Source organism: Hyla sarda, chromosome 4 (genome assembly GCF_029499605.1).
Source record: "Hyla sarda isolate aHylSar1 chromosome 4, aHylSar1.hap1, whole genome shotgun sequence".
Classification (NCBI taxonomy): domain Eukaryota; kingdom Metazoa; phylum Chordata; class Amphibia; order Anura; family Hylidae; genus Hyla; species Hyla sarda.
The window spans coordinates 70951673-70972825 of NC_079192.1; the positions used below are offsets into that span (position 1 = coordinate 70951673).

A 21153-nucleotide genomic window follows, 5' to 3' on the forward strand; every position below is an offset into this window, starting at 1 on the left:
TGGTATATCACCAGTGATTGGCTGAGTGATGTGTTATAAGCAGCATCAAGAAATAAATTTCACTGGAGACTGGGTGCCGTGATAACAAGGTTGTGGGGGAGCAATAAAGGTAAGTATCATTTTTTTTGTATGGAGCCAAGCCTAGGCACATATACTGTTATTAGGGATGAGTGAATTGAACTGTGTTCTACACCCCTATCAAGTGTTTGGAAAATTCGCTCATCTCTAATTGTTATATTGAATAAAATATTTTGACTGGATAACCCTTTTGAATGGGTTACCTGACAATATTTTTTTTCTACAACAAATGTTGGTAAAAGTTATTGTACTACCTCTCTATGGTTTTTCATGCTTTACTTTTGCTTCTGATACAATATGTCTCTCTTGCCTTCATCAGCCTAACTTCCTGTTTAATGGACTTCCTCTAATGGATGTCCTTTTCCTGTGGACACTCTTACCAGGAATTCAGCCAAAACACAGGAAGGTAGTAAAATAACTTTATTTACTAATGTTACAATAGGTTATCATCGACAGAAAACCCCTTTAACCACTTGGGGATTTTCCATTTTGCACTTTTGTTTTTTCCTCCTCACCTTTTAAAAATCATAACCTTTTCAATTTTGCACCTAAAAATCCTTCTGATACAGATACACCCCTCCATCCCCAACAAGTTAAGATCCCATCCTGTGAGTTTTTCACACAGGAAATCTGTGCTGAAAATCCACAGAGTATACACTGTGGCCCCCTATTTACTATCCTGTTCCCGACAGTTTTTCCTTGTGTTGTATTGCATGCTGCATGTGATACAATTTGTGATAGGCGCCTGGAAACGGGGGCTGGTCTCATCAATAGGGGCTTGTCCCCAGCAATTAATAAAAATTCCAACATATTTACTAATTTTCCCACATAATGTGTGATGGATTTGAGCTTTGGAAAAATACCTGTTGGGGGAATAAAAAAAAAAAAACACAAAGAAAACTCCACTCCACTCTCAGTAAATCCACCCCAATGTGTGCCCCAACCCTACAGATCACCAATGTAGAACCATTGTAAAGTCATCCACAAGTAAGAATATTCTCAATAACATCATATACACCATTGGGACCAGAACAATATGTACCTTATGCATAATGTTTTTCAGATTTTTTATTGATAAAAACTACACAAAAAGCTATAACTGATCATAATAGTATTTAAAAAAAAATTATACTCTTGTGATTTAACCTTGTCAATAAAATCCAAATAAACCAATATGGGAATGATAATCCTTATATGTCTGAATGTATGAAGGGGCCAGATGACGGCTTCCCACTGCACATCTTTTTTTCCGTGATTCTAACCACCAGAGTGGCTGAGGCTGGTCTCCTCCCAACGCTGTCCCCTGTGGTTGGTAGTCTGATCAAAAGCAAACCTTTCTAACAGGAAAACAGGAAAGAAACACAGTTCAAAGAGATCCACTGGGTTATTCGACATGAAACAAGAAGCATTCCCTACCCCGAAATCCCCAAAGTCTCCCCATTTTGGTTCATCTGTATTGGAACCATGCAACGTGTAGAAAAAAAGAAACCAAATGTACAAGCAGATATTTCTCCCGTATTTAACGGAAGTGGATCCAAAACTGGTTAAGAAATCCTTTGCGTGGATCCAGTGTTACTTTATTTTTTTTATTTTTTTTTTATTTTATTAACTTTAATTATGTTTTCTTTTTTTTACACCAGTGGGGCTTAGGATAATACTTTAAAGCCAGAATAAACCCCATGCTGTTCCTAGTTCATCCATGAATGTTCCATGGCCCTGCAAACAGAAGTCTATTCCGTGCTCAGTGTTTTTAGTTTTGCGTTATTTATTGATAATACAAGCACACAACTTCTTTCTCCAGGGTACTCCAAACAACTGTAATCTGTTACTGTGTGTTTGTCCACCGATTCTTCCTCTCCCAAGATGCACAATCCAGGAACAAGACTCCTGATGTTATTGGTTTGGAATCCTCTCAATGTATATGGCAGGTGCTGCTGAGCGAGCTATGGTGGAGATGTAGCTCTGGTCCCTACTAAGCTCTAGGTTGGTGGTTTCTCTTTGCTCTCGAGATGTCCCATCATAGCCCTTATTTACAAGGAGTGTCTTGTGTGTCTGGCAATATCCGACCATGGGCTGGTCATAGCTGTAGTATGGTAGAGTCTTGATGTGCCGTGGAATCTGGCAAAGAAAAAAAATATATTTCATAAGGATCCTTAGAAAATGAAGAATTTTTTTGGTTATCATACAATTATTTGATAACTTTTGTAAAGAAGATCCCAATGAACAGTAAACTTGCATTAAAAGCATTTTTTAGGGCTCTGTTACCAGTATGCACATAAACAGAGTTATATTGTCATGACCAGGGGTGGACAGGGAGAGTGAGCTCTAAGCTGTCCCTAATAATATTCTCCTGGCCTACTTGCCCATCCGCCCTAAACAGCGGATCGGCAACCACGGTGCCAGTCCCTACCTGAGCTAGAGTGCAGAGGGCGTAAAACAAATAATAATATACAATGTAAAATAATGGGGAAACCACCCAACAAGCAGATATACCAGACAGAATATAAACAGGCAAACAGGGCAGGATGAAGTGTACTAACATAGAGTTCAGAAACCGGAACCAAGATAAATGGCAGACATGAATTAATGGAATAAGTATAAAGCAGAAACCAGAATATGCAGGGGATGAACAGATGAACTGAATGTAAAACACTAAACAGATCAAGAAAATAGAACACTGTTCCCAATGGACACAGAACACTAATATAAACGATCAAACTAACATAAACGGACACAGATCAGTGATAAAGTACAGAGGACACTATAGACCATTGGGAATGTACAGAGGAAACTCTAGATAAGTGATTTTGTACACTATCATCAGTGTATGTACTAAAAACACATAAGATCAGCAATCATGAACTCTATAAAAATGGACAAGAAAAACCAAACTCCACAACAAGGAGAAATGCAGATCAGGATACCAAAACATGAATTATACAAAGCCAAACTCCACCAAATGGAGGAACCAGGGTACGAGAACAGTAATTATACCAGCAAGACTCACAGTGTGAACACAGACTAAGATTCAAGGCTAAAGCAGAACGGACATACAAAACTCCTAAAATCTGACAAAAGTTCTACAGACTTATATCAAGAATTATCAGAACTATTGACCATGATTAAAACTCAGAAATATGACATGATAAATACAAGGTGCATGATAAACAGACATGGTCAGAATTGCACAAATCACCAGCATAGAATATAGGCCAAGCTGGGGTTTTAAAGCCACACCCAAACTGCAATAGGGTGAAAGCATTAACTCTTCCAAGCCTAGGAAGAATTAGAACAGACACAGCTCAGAACACAAAAAACTGTGTGTGAACAGATCCAAAGACAGAAAAACAGAAAAACACAAAAACGTACATCACATAAATAAAGATACTGAGGCAGTAGAGGAGAGATATGACGGCACCACTCAGCGTCATGTAATGCAACACAAAATTAAACATACAGTCACGGAGGGGGAGTGCAAGGACCGGAGGACAGGGGTGCACGATGTGTGAAAAATAGACATCCACATAGAAGCCACAGCAAGAAAATTCACATCGGCACTCACCTGCTAAAAATTTACTTTTATTTCTACATCTTCATAAAACAAAAGCCGGCCTTGGTGGGATCGGGAAACAGAAAATGCAACAGCCGGAGCTGGGAGGGCAACTCCGGCTTTTGCTTTTTCTGTTTCCAGATCCCACCAAGGCCAGCTTTTGTTTTATGAAGCTGTAGAAATAAAAGTTAATTTTTAACAGGTGAGTGCCGATGTGAATTTTTGTGCTATGGAACATATATAAAGATATTTCAACATATACTAAAGTGTACTTGTACTGTTACATAGACCAAACATAGTATATTTCTGACTATTTTAGGTCTGCTTCATGGTTGTATGCATTTTCCTTGTTGGAAATGAAAGTGTGGTAGACTACTTGCTGATTTGGTGTGGAATTTAACCCTTTGCATTGCACGGACAACATTTTCTAACAAATCCATTTTGATAGATATGTTAAAATGTGCATTGATTTATTTTACTTCACATGTATATAGGGGTTTGTAAGACCCTTTTTCTAGCATTGTATTGTATAAGGGCATACAGCTGGTAACCACACAGCCACTATGGGGCTTTTGGAGATAGGGTGTACAGCCACGGATGTAACAATAGAGAGTGCAGAGGTAGCAGTCACACTGGGGCACCTCTGCCTATATGTAGATGACATTAGTATAAATGGCACAAGGTCGGCATGGTTCCCTGTAAAAGGTTTTGCATTGGGACCAGAAGCTACAAGCTCTGGATACAACTATGGTTCACTAACATTACCTTTGCTATGTGGTGGTAAGAACCTCTGCAATACTTGGGGAATTGGCCAAAAGGTTAATAGAAAGGGTATGAATGGGAGGCCCATAACTGGCTTTCAGTCCTGGGTGGATAAACACAGCACCATAAAGGGGGCTCAGTTGCTTTTGCTATGGATCCCCTTCTCTTCTATGTACATCTCTGCACTGCAGGAGTTTTAAGCTAACCTAACATAACCTATTGTACCCAACTACACATGTTTTCTTGAAATCCCAGTATTCTATTACATCACAATTCATTTGTAATTAGAACAGCTTAATTGAAATCTAGATTTCTGAATAAATATGAATTTATTTCTGACTGCTACAAAAAAAAAGAGAACAATTAACATATGTGCTACAATTAACCATTACAACGTATGAGGCAGACAATAATATAAGTGGCATATACTGTAACATCAACTGACATACTGTAGATTAAAAGGAGAAAGAGAATGGAGTCGTGGATAATAAGCTGTGCTCAGAAATATAGGTAGAAATGGAAGTGTCTGTAATTATCCTGTTATTACTCCATTTCTATGCAGAATTTATATTTGCTTACTGCATCAACCAATTAGATATGCTATGCAGGATCCACCGCAAATTTGTTCCGAATAAATCATCCTAAAGAAGAGCGCATGACAAAATACAATTAAGCGTCCCATAAAGTATTGTCACGACAATGTGTTTATAATTTTTTTCGCTTTTGCTTTTTTTTCTTAAGAATATTATGCATGAAATTCTGTCCCCATGAGACAGATGGGGATTTAGGATCCGGAATTGAGAAAGGCTGCATGCCATGCTGTTTTTTTAGGTAATATTTATGTAGTACTGTATTCTAGCAAGAGCTTGTGCAATAGTACATATAGGGGGAGGGGCAACATATAATTATATATGTATATATCTTGTACTGGACACTAGGTAGCTGGGTCTAACTTTTTGCCACCTCCCATCCCACCTAAGATAAAACTATGTACAAATATGTTTAGGAAGTGACAACATTTTATATGACACCAGATAAGTGTTCCAGGAAAGTTAATATTTATATCCTAATGTTTCATTTACTTTGTTTATAGGAGAGCAAAAAATAACTTATTCCCTATCCACTGGATAGGGATTAGTAGCTGATCGCGAGGAAGTCCAACAGTTGAGACCCCCCCATGATCTCCGGAATGGGACCCGGCTCTCAGTGAGGCACATGTGCGGCAAATAACGTGCTCCATTCATTTCTATGGATGCAGCAAAAAGACCCGAGTACAGAACTCAGGCATCAAAGGCGCTCCCATAGAAATGAAAAGAGTGCTTGCCATCTACCAGTAGACAATGTGTTCCTCACTGACAGCCAGGTCCCATTCCGGAGATTGTGGGGGGTCCCAGTGGTCAGACACCCCCCCCCCCCCCCAGCAATCAGCTACTTATGCCCTATCCTGTGGATTCCAATTCCAATTTCTTATGAAACCCATTCAATACAATATCAAAACACATAGAAGACTTCCTTTACATAACAAACACATAGTGTCCCTGCATAGACAAATATAGGTTATACAGTTAGTGACAGAAGGTCATCAAATGATGTTGTTGAAAATGTGGAAATGGTAAAGCTTAAGCTAAGTTTCTGCTCCAAATCGTGTCGTCCTTTCTGAATCCGTCAATCAAGAGCCATAATTTCCTGTTTCAAAGACTACAAGCAAGTAGTACACCAATTGTGGGGATCCCTGGCAATAGTTTACATATGTGCCTGAAAGACAACAGTACAGTCACCCTTATGTGCCCTGGAGGCGGCCCCTGCTGTATGTACAATGATTTCTCCCGCCTGCTCAGGCCAATTACCCCCCTCCCTCACACTTTCCAAGCGAATAACTAGGTTTCATACAATAATACAAATAATAACACAAAGGCATAATGCTCTATTAATTATTAGGAATTCTTCAACTCATTCCTCAATGGATCTATTGTACATTATTTTGTGATGAGAAATTTTTATTTTAATTAAGTTCCTGAAAGTATTGATGAAGAACAAGGGTTAAGTTTGTGTGGAAGAAACTAGTATTCGCAACATGATCCTTCCTAGGCATAGTGGTGTCTCGCTCTCAAGCACTAGGACCCATACTGTGCTGTCCTGGTGACTAAGAAAATCTGAGAACAGCCTGTCAGATGGCGGACTGTAGGTTGTCAATCAACGTGAGTCTTTTATGCACAGCTTGTATGCATTCTTGTAGGTTCACTTAAGGTAAACTTACATTGTAAATTATACATATACTCATAGGAAATTTAATGGAACCATATGTGTCAGCGCAAGTTTGAAATGATATATGAAATGTAGTTGAAAAAAAAATAACAAGTCAATTTAATTCAACTTTTTAGCATGCAATGTTGACCCAAGGGGGAAAAAAAGTGATGTTTATTGAAGGGGATGTTCAGACAACCCTGTCATGCACAAAACACCTGTCCCTATGGTCCACAGTGGAAATTCATGGTCATTCATCTGAATGGCTACTGTGTAATAAAGCATATACTCTGCAGCAACTGCTAGTAGGGAAACATCTTGCTGTTGCTTCCCTTGGCAAAATCACGTTTGCAGAGGACGTGCAAACAGATCTTGGGGTAATCGGGGTGCATTCATAAAGGGGTTGTCTGCAATGAGACAAAGTCTCTAAAGTGTAACTGTTACCTCTGTAGAAGGTATGGAGGGGCAGCCACCAGTAGCTGGGCATTAGGAGTCGGGACAGGCGGAAGCTTTACTTACTAGTTATATTGTTATAATGGCATTGTTTTCTAATCCAGTTTAGGAGTCGGAGAGGCCGGCCGAGCTGCAATGGCAAGCCTCCTCCCCGCCTGACCCTCTCCCGCCCTGTATGTCAATCATCCAGTAAGGGTGAGGAGGAGGCATGCTGCTGCTACCGGGCTGGCCTCTCCAACTGTTCGGCTGAATTAGAGAAGAATACCAAAATAAGCTTGCAAACCGCAGCCACAGTAATTGAAGGTATCGTCTATCCCATCTCCTAGCTGACGGTGCCTGAACCCTCTTAACTTTTACAGAGGTGACAGTTACACTTTTCGTAAAACTTGAGTTTTTGACATCTCTGCCAAGAATTAAAAGGCCAGCAAAGGACCAGTACTCATATAGCAGAGTTATTTGAGAGTATTACCTTCCCAACAGCAACATTTATGTTTTGTTTTAATTCATACAAAGTTACTTAGAATTACTTATATTCACCCACACCTGATGTATAGCTGGTTCTAGGAGGATCGGCATTTAGCTTATTGTGGTATAGCCTTGATGTCTGTGTGTTTTTAATAGTTTTTAATTGTTTGCCTGGTTTGTCATTAAACCATGGTTGTGCACATATAATCCTTTGCTGTCTCTTTCTTTCTCTTGGGTTTTTAGTTTTAGTCATAGATTATAATTGAAGTTAAAGAAGTACTCCTATGGCCAGCCTTCCGGCTGCATTTGGAACTAATGTTCTGGACACTGTGAGCACGCTGCGGGGGTCGGCCACGCCCTTCCCATAGACTTGTATATGAGGGCGTGTCCTGATGGAACGAGGGGGCGTGGCCAACCCCCGCAGCATTCGCACAGCATTTAAAACTAAATGTTCCAAATTCAGCTGGAAGGCTAGCCAGCAGAGTACCCCTTTAAGTTTTATTTATTCATGATACAGTGTGGGGAAAATATAGGGTATGTAGATATCTTCTGGTATTTTGTGAATACTTTAATAGAGTTATTACTCGAAATATGGTGATGTGACCCCCTTTAACCCCTTAAGGACGCAGCCTGTTTTGACCTTAAGGATGCAGCCGTTTTTTTGCAAATCTGACCACTGTCATTTTTAGCATTAATAACTCTGGGATGCTTTAACTTATGAATTAGATTCTGAGATTTTTTATTTTTTTTGTGACATATTCTACTTCATGTTAGTGGTAAATTTTCTTCAATACTTGCATCATTTCTTGGTGAAAAAATTCAAAATTTCATGAAAAATTTGAAAGTGTAGCATTTTTTGAATTTTTAAGCTCTCTGACTGTAAGGAAAGTGGACATTCCACTTGATTCACATATACAATATGTATAGTTTGTGTTTTCATCATAAAATTGACATGTTTTAAATTTTTGAAGACATTAGAGGGCTTTTTAGTTTAGCAGCAATTTTCCAATTTTTCATGAAAATTTCAAAATCTGAATTTTTCAGGGACCAGTTCAGTTTCAAAGTGAATTTGAGAGTCTTTATGTTAGAAATATCATATAATTGACCCCATTATGAAAACTGCACCCCTAAAAGTATTCAAAATGACATTCAGAAAGTTTGTTAGCCCTTTAGGTGTTTCACTTTAGGTGTTACTTTTTACACTAACATGTTCTTGTAGACCCATTTTTTCATTTTTACAAGGGGTAATAGTTAAAAATTTCCCCCAAAATGTGTAACCCTATTTATCTCGAGTAAGGAAATACCTCATATGTGGATGTAAAGTGTTCTGCGGGTGAAGGGCTCAGAAGGGAAGAAGCGACAATGGGATTTTGGAGAGAAAATTTGGCTGAAATGGTTTTTGGGGGGCATGTTTCATTTAGGAAGCCCCCATGGTGCCAGAACAGCATAAAAAAAAACACATGGCACATTATTTGGAAAACTACACCCCTCGAGGTACGTAACAAGGGGTACAGTGAGCCTTAAAACCCCACAGGTGTTTGATGAATTTTCACTAAAGTTGGACTTGAAAATGAAAAAAAAAAAATTTCACTAAAATGCTTGTGTTACCCCAAATTTTTCATTTTCACAAGGGGTAATAGGTAAAAATGTCTACCAAAATTTGTAAACCCATTTCTCTCGAGTAAGGAAATACCTCATATGTGGATGTAAAGTGCTCTGTGGGTGCACTAGAGGGCTCAGAAGGGAAGGAGCAACAATGGGATTTTGGAGAGCGAATTTTGCTGAAATGGTTGTTGGGGGCATGTCTCATTTAGGAAGCTCCCATGGTGCCATAACAGCAAAAAGAATAAAAAAATGAAAATAAAAAAAACACACATGGCAAACTATTCGGGAAACTGTACCCCACAAAGAATGTAACATGGGGTATAGTGAGCCTTAACACCCCACAGGTGATTGACACATTTTTGCTAAAGTTGAACGTGAATATGAAAAATTAATTTTTTTTCATTTTTATAAGGGGTAATAGGAGAAAAGGCCCCCGAAAATTTGTAACACAATTTCTTCTGAGTATGAAAATACCTCATATGTGGATATAAAGGGCTCTGCGGGCAAACTACAATGCTCAGAAGAGGAGCGCCATTGGGCTTTTGGAGAGAGAATTCGGTTGGAATAGAAGTCGGGGGCCATGTGCATTTACAAAGCCCCTGTGCTACCAGGACAGTGGACCCCCATGTGACCCCATTTTGGAAACTACACCCCTCACAAAATTTAATAAGGGGTTCAGCGATCATTTACACCCCACTGGAGTGTGACAGATTTTTAGAACACTGAGCTGTGCAAATGAAAAATAACATTTTTCATTTTCACAGACCACTGTTCAAAAAATCTGTCAGACACCTGTGGGGTGTAAATACTCACTGTACCCCTTATCACATTCTGTGAGGGGTGTAGTTTCCAAAATGAGGTCATATGTGTGTGTGTGTGTGGGGGGGGGGGTCCAGTGTTCTGGCAGCATGGAGGCTTTCACTTGGCCTTCAATTCCAGTCAGATTCTCTCTCCAAAAGCCCAATGGTGCTCCTTCTCTTCTGAGTATTGTAGTTCGCCTGCAGAGCACTTTATATCCACATATGGGGTATTTATATACACAGGAAAAATAGTGTTACAAATTTTGGGGGGCATTTTCTCCTATTACCCCTTGTAAAAATAAAAACTTTGAGGTAAGACCAGCATTTTAGTGAAAAAAAAAATCAGATTTTTCTTTTTCACATCCAACTTTAACAAAAATGTGTCAAACACCTGTGGGGTGTTGAGGCTCCCTGTATCCCTTTACGTTCCATAAGGGGTGTGGTTACCAAAATGGGGTCACAGGGGTTGCAACTATCAGCCACCCCTGTGCAAATCACCAATTTAGACATGTACATAGTGCGCTCTCACTCCTGAGCCTTGTTGTGCGTCCGCAGAGGGGTTACAAATTTTGGGAGTCTTTTTTTCCTTTTACCTCTTGTAAAAATGAAAAGTATGGGGCAACACCAGCATGTTAGTGTAACATTTTTTATTTTTTTACACTAACATGCTGGTGTAGACCCCAACTTTATCTTTTCATACGGGGTAAAAGGAGAAAAAGCCTCCCAAAATTTGTTAGGCAATTTCTCCTGAGTATGGAAATACCCCATATGTGGCCCTAAACTGTTGCCTTGAAGTACGACAGGGCTCTGAAGTGAAAGAGCGCCATGAGCATTTGAGGCCTAAATTAGGGATTTGCACAGGGACGGACACATCAATGTTCCCCAAACAGGGTGCCTCCAGCTGTTGCAAAACTTCCAGCATGCCTGGACAGGCAATACTGGGAGTTATTTTACAACAGCTAGAGGCTCCGCTTTGGAAACACTGCCGTATGAGATGTTTTTAATATTTATTTTGGGGGAGCAGTATAAGGGTGTGTATATGTAGTTTTTTTTTACCCTTTATTTTGTGGAAGTGTAGGTGTAGTGTAGTTTAGTGTAGTGATTTTAGGGCACATGCACACAGGCGGGGGTTCACAGCGAGTTTCCTGCTGGGAGTTTGAGCTGCAGCGGAAAATTAGCTGCAGCTAAAACTTAAAGTGGCAAACTCACTGTAAACCCCCGCCTGTGTGAATTCACATGGGCAGGGGCTAACCTTCAACTGTTGCAAAACTACAAATCCCTACATGCACTGACAGACCGTGCATGCTGGGAGTTGTAGTTATGCAACAGCTGGAGGCACACTGGTTGGGAAACACTAAGTTAGGTAGCAGGCTACCGCAGTGTTTCCACACAACCGTACCTCACGCTGTTGCAAATCTACAACTCCCAGCATGCATGGTCTGTCAATGAATGCCTGGAGTTGTAGTTTTACAACAGCTGGAGACACACGGGTTGGGAAACACTGAGTTAGGAAACGGACAGTGTTTCCCAACTAGTGTGCCTCCAGTTGTTGAAAAACTAGAATTCCCAGCATGCCCAGAGAGCGGAAGGGCATGCTGGGAGTTGTAGTTTTGCAACATCTGGCCCTTCAGATGTTGCTGAAATTCAACGCTCAGCATGCCTGGACAGTCGTGGTATGCTGGGAGTTGTAGTTTTGCAACATCTGGAAGTGCACAGTTTGGAGACCACTGTACAGTGGTCTCCAAACTGTAGTCCTCCAGATGTTGCAAAACTACAACTTCCAGTATGCTCAGACAGACTTTGGCTATCTGGGCATGCTGGGAGTTGTAGTTGTGAAACTACAGGGCAGCAGTGAAGATCTGCCTCCCCGCCACCGGTCCCCCCGCTGTCTGCTGCCGGTAACCGCCGCCGCCATCTTTACCCCGCAGTCGTGACTTCCAGGGGTGGGCAGAGCAGGAGATCTCAACTTTGACCCCATAGCCCCTGCCCTGCGATTTGCCGGTCAGTCCTGATTGGCCAATCGCAGGGGATAGGAGGAGGGGGCAACCCTGCCACCTCGCTCCTATCCTTTAGGATGATCGGGGCTGTCTCTTCCAGGCTGTCGGCGAATCACGGCGATATGCCGGGATGGCTGCTGATAGATATCAGCTGTCATCTTGCTCCGAGACGCGGTGATCCAGGAACGCAGCTCCGTAAATGTACGGTGCTTTGCATGAAGTGACTCTATGCAGCGCCGTACATTTATGGTGCTTGTCATTAAAGGGTTAATTAGAAACTATTGTCCTCAGATTGGAAATATCCCAGAACTAACCACCACCAATCTCAATTGACTGCACATAATTTTGTCAATCTTGTGCATTCGAGATAACTTGTGAGTGAGCATTGGGAGAGATGTCTCTCAGCATGAAAGGGAGGATGAATGATAATGCACCCTGCCTGAACTCCTTACCTCTGCCCCAAACGCGTTTGGGGCAGAGGTAAGGAGTTCAGGCAGGGTGCATTAGCATTCCTTACTACTCTTATTCCTGTTATTATATGCTGGTATTATGTTTTTTCTCTCCTATCATGCCCAAGTCATATGTTGCTGTATGATTACTCTTATATCCCATGTGCATGAGAGAGCGTCATCCTGCATTATATATGTTTTATCCTTATAACTTTATCCTGATGATTACATGTCCTCCCACCTTGCTATATATCTTCCTGTACTAAACCGTCTTACCTCTCATGTTACTTGTGTTTTACCTGTTTATATCTGATAAATTCAATAAAGATTAAATATTTGTTATCTATTGTACTCTATTGTATAGTTTTTCTCATATTGCTGAAGTAGTTTGGTGACCCCCGTCCATGTATGTAAGTACATATGGGCACATCATTTGGACCTGTGCAAGCAAATGGATGGATGTGCAAGAGCGAGTGTATGAAAAGATATGGACAAGCTAACAGATATGTAGATAAGATCTAGCATGTGGGGCAGAAATGGAGAATTCCATACAGGGCCATATCCAGCCTAAAGCTGGCACCGCTCTCTCTGAACTCACCCAACCTTTACAATGTCTTTCGTACACATCAGAGCCCAAACCTGTAATCCCAGCTACTTATTTATTCAGAACTGAGATTCTTTCCCAGCTGACAAGGTTCATTCTGTTGGATTTTTCTATGGAGGTGCAGTCCATGCAGTCATCATTACACATGCAGTATATAGATAATATACAACTTGGCAGAAAGTTTCCTATTTTATCCATGTTCTTCATTGAGTATGAAACCTTCTGCCCCATTAGAGTCCTGCCATTCACTAATACATAAAAAACTTCCTTATCTGGTCTCAACAGATTTTTCGCTTCCATCACTAAATTAGCAAGTTTCTTATATGCTGGGATTTAGAAATACACTGCTCTAAAAAATAAAGGGAACACTAAGATAACACATCCTAGATCTGAATGAACTAATCGTATGAAATACTTTCGTCTTTACATAGTTGAATGTGTTGACAACAACATCACACAAAAATTATCAATGGAAATCAAATTTATGAATCCATGGAGGTCTGGATATGGAGTCACACTCAAAATCAAATAGGAAAACCACACTACAGGCTGATCCAACTTTGATGTAAAGTCCTTAAAACATGTCAAGATGAGGCTCAGTAGTGTGTGTGGCCTCCACGTGCCCGTATGACCTCCCTACAACGCTTGGGCATGCTCCTGATAAGGTGCCGGATGGTCTCCTGAGGGATGTCCTCCCAGACCTGGACTAAAGCATCCACCAACTCCTGGACAGTCTGTGGTTCAATGTGGCGTTGGTGGATGGAGTGAGACATGATGTCCCAGATGTCCTCAATCGGATTCAGGTCTGGGGAACGGGCATGCTAGTCCATAGCATCAATGCCTTCCTCTTACAGGAACTGCTGACACACTCCAGCCACATGAGGTCTAGCATTGTCTTGCATTAGGAGGAACCCAGGGCCAACCGCACCAGCATATGGTCTCAAAAGGGATCTGAGGATGTCATCTCGGTACCTAATTGCAGTCAGGCTACCTCTGGCAAGCTCATGGAGGGCTGTACGGCACCCCAAAGAAATGCCACCCCCCACCATAACTGACTCACTGCCAAACCGGTCATGCTTGAGGATGTTGCAGGCAGCAGAACAGTCTCCACAGCATCTCCAGACTCTGTCATGTCTGTCACATGTTCTCAGTGTGAACCTGCTTTCATCTGTGAAGAACACAGGGCGCCAGTGGCGAATTTGCCAATCTTGGTGTTCTCTGGCAAATGCCAAACGTCCTGCAGAGTGTTGGGCTATAAGCACAACCCCCATCTCTGGATGTGGGCCCTCATACCACCCTCATGGAGTCTGTTTCTGACCATTTGAGTGGACACATGCACATTTGTGGCCTGCTGGAGGTAATTTTGCAGGGCTCTGGCAGTGCTCCTCCTGCTCCTCCTTGCCCAAAGGCAGAGGTTGCATCCTGCTGCTGGATTGTTGCCCTCCTATGGCCTCCTCCATGTCTCCTCATGTATTGACCTGTCTCCTGGTAGCCTGTGCCATCCTGGATGAGCTGCACTACCTGAGCCACTTGTGTGGGTTTTATCATCCGTCTCATGCTACCACTAGGGTGAAAGCGCCGACAGCATTCATAAGTGACCAAAACATCAGCCAGGAAGCATAGGAACAGAGAAGTGGTCTGTGGTCACCACTTGCAGAACCACTCCTTTATTGGGTGTGTCTTGCTAATTGCCTATAATTTCCACCTGTTGTCTGTTCCATTTGCACAACAGCATGTGAAATTGATTGTCAATCAGTGTTGCTTCCTGAGTGGACAGTGTGATTTCACAGAAGTGGGATTGACTTGGAGTTACATTGTGTTGTTTAAGTGTTCCCTTTATTTTATTTTTTTTAGCAGTATATATCCCATTGTTAATGACAGTTTAATAAGAGTTGACCCAAAAATATATTTTGTGCAGACATACCTACAAATTTGTGTTTCAGGAACAGTTCTGTGCACTTAGACTAAACATTTTAACTGTGAAAAGACTGGTAGAAAAGGTTTAAACTATCTAAATAGTCTGCAGATTTCTCTCTTAATGTACCTGTATAGTAGATGGATAGCGCTCCATGTTTGTGATGCAGAGCTCTAAATCTGCAGTCCTTTCTAATATCTAAGTAGTTGTGATTTGTTATCATTCTAATCCATCTGGCTTTTTATAATTTTTACCAACATTAAAATTGACAACATTGAGACATGTAAATGTTTTTTGTGCAGGCTGGCTTCTGATAAAAAAAAAAAAAAAAAAAAATATATATATATATATATATATATATATATATATATACTTACCTCCCTCCCCTGCAGCCTCTGTAAGCATGTTGCCTGATGCCCGCCACGCTGTACTTACTGGTGCTGTGGTTATTATGTCTCATTGCCGCTCAGCCAATCACTGGGTGAGGCAGGACATCACTGCGGCCTGTAATTGGTTGGGCGGCAATGTGTCACACCGACCTCAGCACCAGGAAATGAAGTTCAGGAGAGACTGGGCGCTGTGGTTGGCAGGACATACTGCCGCTTAATCAGTCAATGGTTGCAGCGGTGTCCTCAACCAGTGATTGACTGAGCTGCAATGTAAGGTATTGATCACAGCACCAGGAAGTGCAGCATCGCAGACATCAGGTGTTGGGATAATGGAGGCTGTAAGGGAGTGAAGTAGATAAGTACAGTTTTTTTTTTTTTTTTTTTCACTTAAGCAGCCGACCTGGGCACATGAAAAACAAAAGAAATAAGAAGCTGATCTGGAGGAGACAAGCACATAAAGGGTGAGGTGAATGTAAACTGAGCAGCTAGGCACACAGTGACTTGCTGCTCAGTAAGTAAGGAAGCAGAGATAGTTGCTTTCACAGAAGTTCTGGTTCTCTACTGATTTCCTCTAGAAAAATCACAAACATTTGTTTTTGTTAAATACAGGATGTATTCTTTTAAACTGAATTGACTTGCCCATATTTACCCAGGAGGTTTAACTTATGCCTCTGGCTATTCAGAATCACCAGGCAAAACACAGCTTCATAATACCTCAAATACTAAAACTACAAAACAAGAAGAGATTACCTCCCAGATGTTTTGAGGTGGTCATATTGGTCATCTTACACATGCAAGATCTATTACAGAAACAAAGCAACAGCTCGTACTTTTACCAATCCTTAAAGGGATACTCCACTGGAAAACATTTTCTTTTAAATCAACTGATGTCAGAAAGTTAAACAGATTTGTAAATTACTTCTATTGAAAAATCTTAATCCTTCCAATATTTATCAGCTGCTAAATGCTCCAGAGGAAGTTATTTTCTTTTTGAATTTCCTTACCTTACCACAGTGCTCTCTGCTGGCACTTCTGTCCATTTCAGGAACTGTCCGGAGCAGGAGAGGTTTGCTATGGGGATTTTCTCCTACTTTGGACAGTTCCTAAAATAGACAGAGGTGTCAGCCGAGCGCACTGTGGTCAGACAGAAAGGAAATTCAAAAAGTAAAGTATTTCCTCTGTAGTATACAACGGCTGATAAGTACTGGAAGGGTTAAGATTTTTTAATAGAAATAATTTACAAATCTGTTTAACTTTCTGACACCAGTTGATTTAAAAGAAAATGTTTTCCAGTGGAGTACCCCTTTGACACCGAGCGCAGAAGAGGCGGCAGCCTCCCAGACCCACGTCAGATCCGCATCCGGAAGATTGAAGTTCCGGCTCATAGATGCAGTAAAAACAGGAAAATTGATTCAATAATCAAAAAGAACAACATGTAGTACAGGACAGGATATGCCAGATGGTGTATCTTGTCCTGTACTACATTTTGTTCTTTTTGATTATTGAATAAAAAGTTTCCCGTTGTTACAGTATATAGTATATAGATCCTTCTAATGATATTTTTATACCTAGACTGGTAACCATGACAAGGGGCATCCTCTATGTCAAGAGGAAAGAAGGTTTCACCATCATCACAGACAGAGATTCTTTACTGTAAGAGCAGTAAGACTATGGAACTCTCTGCCGCATGATGTTGTGATGTCTGACTCAATAAACAAGTTCAAGGGGGGCCTGAATGTTTTCTAGAGAGTAATAACATTAGAGGTTATGGATAATAGATTTATTGGGATAGAGCGTTGATCCATGGATTTATTCTGATCACCATATTGTGGCATCAGCCTCAGGATTTTTTTTTTTTTTTGCCTTCCTCTGGATCAACACAGTAGGGTTTTAGGTTGAACACGAGGAACTTTTGTCTTTTTTCAACCTTACAAAGTTTTGTTACTGCACCTACCAGCTGAAACTTCTTTCTTCCCCACTAGATCCATTGTTGAAATGTATAAATAAAATGATAAATTAATCAGGTATCATAAAAAATACAAAGCCTTAGATGCTGTGCATACCACATGGCAGGTACGAAGAGCTCGAAGGAAGCGGAGGTATCACTAACACTACAGCATATCGCCTAATGGCAGTAAATAAATCATCTCATACTGTACAGTCCAGAATAGCAGCAGGAGCCCGGAGTTCAGCTCCTGCAATCAGAGGCAGAGTTAATGGGGTGAGTGTTTAATTTGAGACATAGACGGCGTCTCATTCATTAATGTAATCAAGCGTGTCTTCCGGGCATGCTCCGATCCCGTAATGTCTCCACCGGAGAGTATCACCGGCATCAAGAACAAGATCAGCCTCTATATCAACTGAGGTTATGATAGCGAACAGTTAATGTAAGAACTATGGAAGATGTCACATGAATCCGAAAATAAGGTATTAAGCAAGATGAAAAAAATAATTCCCCTACTCATTAGTAAAAAACCTACAGCTGTTTTTTAGAGGATTTTTTTTTCAGAAACCCTATTCATACAGATGTTATAGGATGCATTGAGCTTCTTTAGTACTGATTACTTTATTGAACTGATACAGAGAAAGTCCCACAATATCCTTTGTTAGTCCTTTATTATCGTACACAGTATTTGGCTTACTGAATGGTTTCTTAAAGGGGTTGGCTTAAAGACAACTCTAGTCCATATGTTCTGTTTGGATACCCAACTGAATACCTTTTTCTGTAAGTCCGAACACAGAGATGCTCTAACAGTGGTACCAACTCTGGCAAGCCTGCCTGTCCATACATTACTTGGCCATACATGTGCATGGTCACCATGTAAAGCTATGCGGCTATAGCTGGACCGGTTCATTATTCAGTGAGGGAACTTTTTTAAGGCTGTGTCGCACCTGTGTTGCATTTCCCTTTGTTTTCCTCCATCATTGGAGAAATATAAAAATAAAATAAACTGCACCAGCAAATGGCACAAATGGCGCCCAGAAGATCATATTGACTTTAATGGATTCTGTCAGGTCTCCAGCATGATGTCCGACATGTAACTGAACAAAATAGTGCAAAATATTGTATCACCTTCTACCTTTTTACCTTGGATTGCTGGAGTGCAGCCCTGTCATTTTGAGAATTGCATTTCTCGGGACTTAATTGGTCAAGTCAAACACAGGACTGAACACCCGCCTGTATCCTGGGATTGAAAATCCCACACAGTGCCACTCTTACATCTTGATTATCTCTCTCTCTCTCTCTCTCTCTCTCTCTCTCTCTCTCTCTCTCTCTTTCTCTCTCTCTCTCTCTCTCTCTATCTATCTATCTATATATATATATATATATATATATATATATATACACTTTAATGTCTTTGAAGACATGAAAGTGATTAGGGTCCTCATCTGTTTCTAAGTAGAATTCCTAGAGACCCCAAAGACATCAATACTGTGTTCTGGATGGAACATGCAACATTGAGTTTTTGAAGACAGTGGTCCCTCTATACTCTTTTTGGTTCACTGCTATAACAATTTGACTTGTTCACAACCCAATCCACAGAGTTGGTTACGTTTTTTGCTTTTGTCACTCAAGCGGTCAAGTAGACTTCAATGTCAGTGGGGAGTCAGCTAAGAGAAGCGGTAGTCATAATTCATTATTAATATTCAACAGACATAAAGCCTTAGTTAAGACGGAGCAAGGACAAGGGTTTAATAAGTGTGCACTTAAGATGGGGAAGATTATCAGGTGTGATGGACCGTCTTATTCTCTTCTCTGTCACATTCAACAGTTCAATTGACCAAAAATGAGTGATATTACTGACTGATCTCTTGCTTTCTCCTTTGCTGCTTACAGAAGACATACATTTTAGTAAATTTGGTGTGAGGGTGTGGCCATGCCCCTTTCACACATCACTAATCCCCCTTTGTGCCAAGCTCTGCACACTTGGCGAGTGCAGGGCAGATCGTCCAGAAGTCTAGAAATTACCCGATGTAGCCCTTAATAAACCTCCCCCAGTTATGGTAAAGACTTTATTAAAAGCATTATATTAGGTTAGCATTTGGCACAAGTAAAGAAGATAAAGCAAGAAAAAGCCTTCTATAGCCTTCTATCACACAATTACCAAAACTGTTCGGTAATAAAAGCAGATATGGGATGGTGGCCTTATTTGCCAGGGCTAGATATAAATGTGCCAAATGTAGTCAGGAGTCAATTTAGTCATGTAGAAAATGTGTATAGTGTATTATTAAAGGAAATCGGAGATCCTGGAGACATAATGGCCCTGATTTACTAAAAGCGGAGTGTAGTTTTCTTTGTTGGTTTTGTTTCCCTACAAGTATTTTTCCACGGTATTTACTAATGTTTCCCTACATTTTGCTTTTTTTTTTTTTAACACCTGCTCAGAGCTGTGAGGTTTTCCAGAGCTCAAATCCACCACATTTTCTGTGGAAACCATAGTAAATATGTTGGAATTTATTGTAAATTTCAGGGACACTCCCCCCTTTTTCAAGCAGTCGTGCCCCTTTATGGGGTTTTCTGATGGAAAGATGGAGAGTTGGTCAGGTTTTAAATTTTTGCACACATTCTGGCACAGACACAATTTATGGCGCAACACGCCAAATTCTGGTTGGGTTTACAATGGTAAATCAGTGCCAATGTGTCATGGAAACATCATAACACCATAGTTCCTACTGGAGATGTTGCATGTATTACTACACATTTAGATTTGGCTAGTACAATAGCTAGATTAACTCTATATAGACAAACAATGAAGGATCCATTAGAGAAAACAGGGCAGTTACTCTTTACAAGTGTCGGCAACACGTAGGTTAATATTGGCCATGGCCAACAGAATGGATGTGACAGCACAGCAAGTGAGGAAGTGCATATCTTATCTTGTGTGCTGGATAACACAGAAAAACTGACTGTCATGTGGCTAAGCATCTTCTGAATTGAATTTGACTGCGAGAAAATACAGGGTCTGCCATCTTTGTTTTATTATATACCTAGCTGTCTAGTGTTGAAAACCCCAATGAAGTCAGTTTACAGAATATGGCTTATATGAAGTAATTTTACATTATGTCGAATTCTAATGAGCCACTAGGAAGGAAACCAATTACTATAAAAGCCTCAGATGCCTCATAGACAGTCAGGAAAAGAGTGATTACTATAACAAATTGTGGTTGCAGATGAAATCCCATGCTGATCCCCATCTCATGTTGAGTGACTGCGGGCTGCCTATGGTTATGCTTGCTTTTGTATAAACACTAGAAGAGACCTTTCATAGAAGATCAAATAATCATCAATTCTACATATGGGAAAACCAACCAACACAGGTCATTATTATAGAACAATTGCCTCGAGCAGGCACTTATCAGGTCGGTGGATTAGTCAGTGACACTTAAGAGGAATGAAGCATGCCAGGTAAAATCCGGCCTAGGCTAATTCCATTAAACGTATGTTTACAGGGTATGGACTATTGATTTTTTATTGTTGATTTGTTTCATGGATGCCAAAGGAAATAACTTTCTAAGTAGTCTTTATTAAAAAAAATAATAATAATCCTACTGTATGGATGCTACTTAAAAAAAAAATATAATACAAATCCTATTCAGACTTTCTGCTCTCTCAGTGTTAGAGGTCGCAGGGAGGGACAGAAGGAAGATAATTCTTGGGGGGCAGCTCACATAGGATGTAGAGAGAAAGAGAGAAAAACAGTTTGCTGGGGGCAATTTTATATAGGTTGTATACAAGTGTAGAGACTGTAAAAGAGAAACTAAGTTAAAAAGTACCTTTCACCAAGTGAACTTTTTTAAATGAACTCAGGCTTTGTTCCCTAACACTCCTCCCACCCTTTCA

At 40.6% G+C, this 21153-nt stretch overlaps 1 protein-coding gene across 4 annotated transcripts in view; it reads right to left on the reverse strand.

The window, feature by feature from the left end:
• Positions 1–1131: 1131 nt before the first annotated feature.
• LRRTM4 (leucine rich repeat transmembrane neuronal 4) overlaps positions 1132–21153 on the reverse strand; it is a 681074-nt gene continuing 661052 nt past the window's right edge. For all 4 annotated transcript variants that reach the window (XM_056571383.1, XM_056571380.1, XM_056571382.1 and 1 more), the window contains one exon: positions 1132–2196. Coding sequence is in view for 2 of the 4 variants with exons in the window: in XM_056571380.1 (XP_056427355.1) it covers positions 2109–2196 (88 nt within the window). In the remaining 2 variants the exon portion in view is untranslated. The remainder of the gene's footprint in view (positions 2197–21153) is intronic.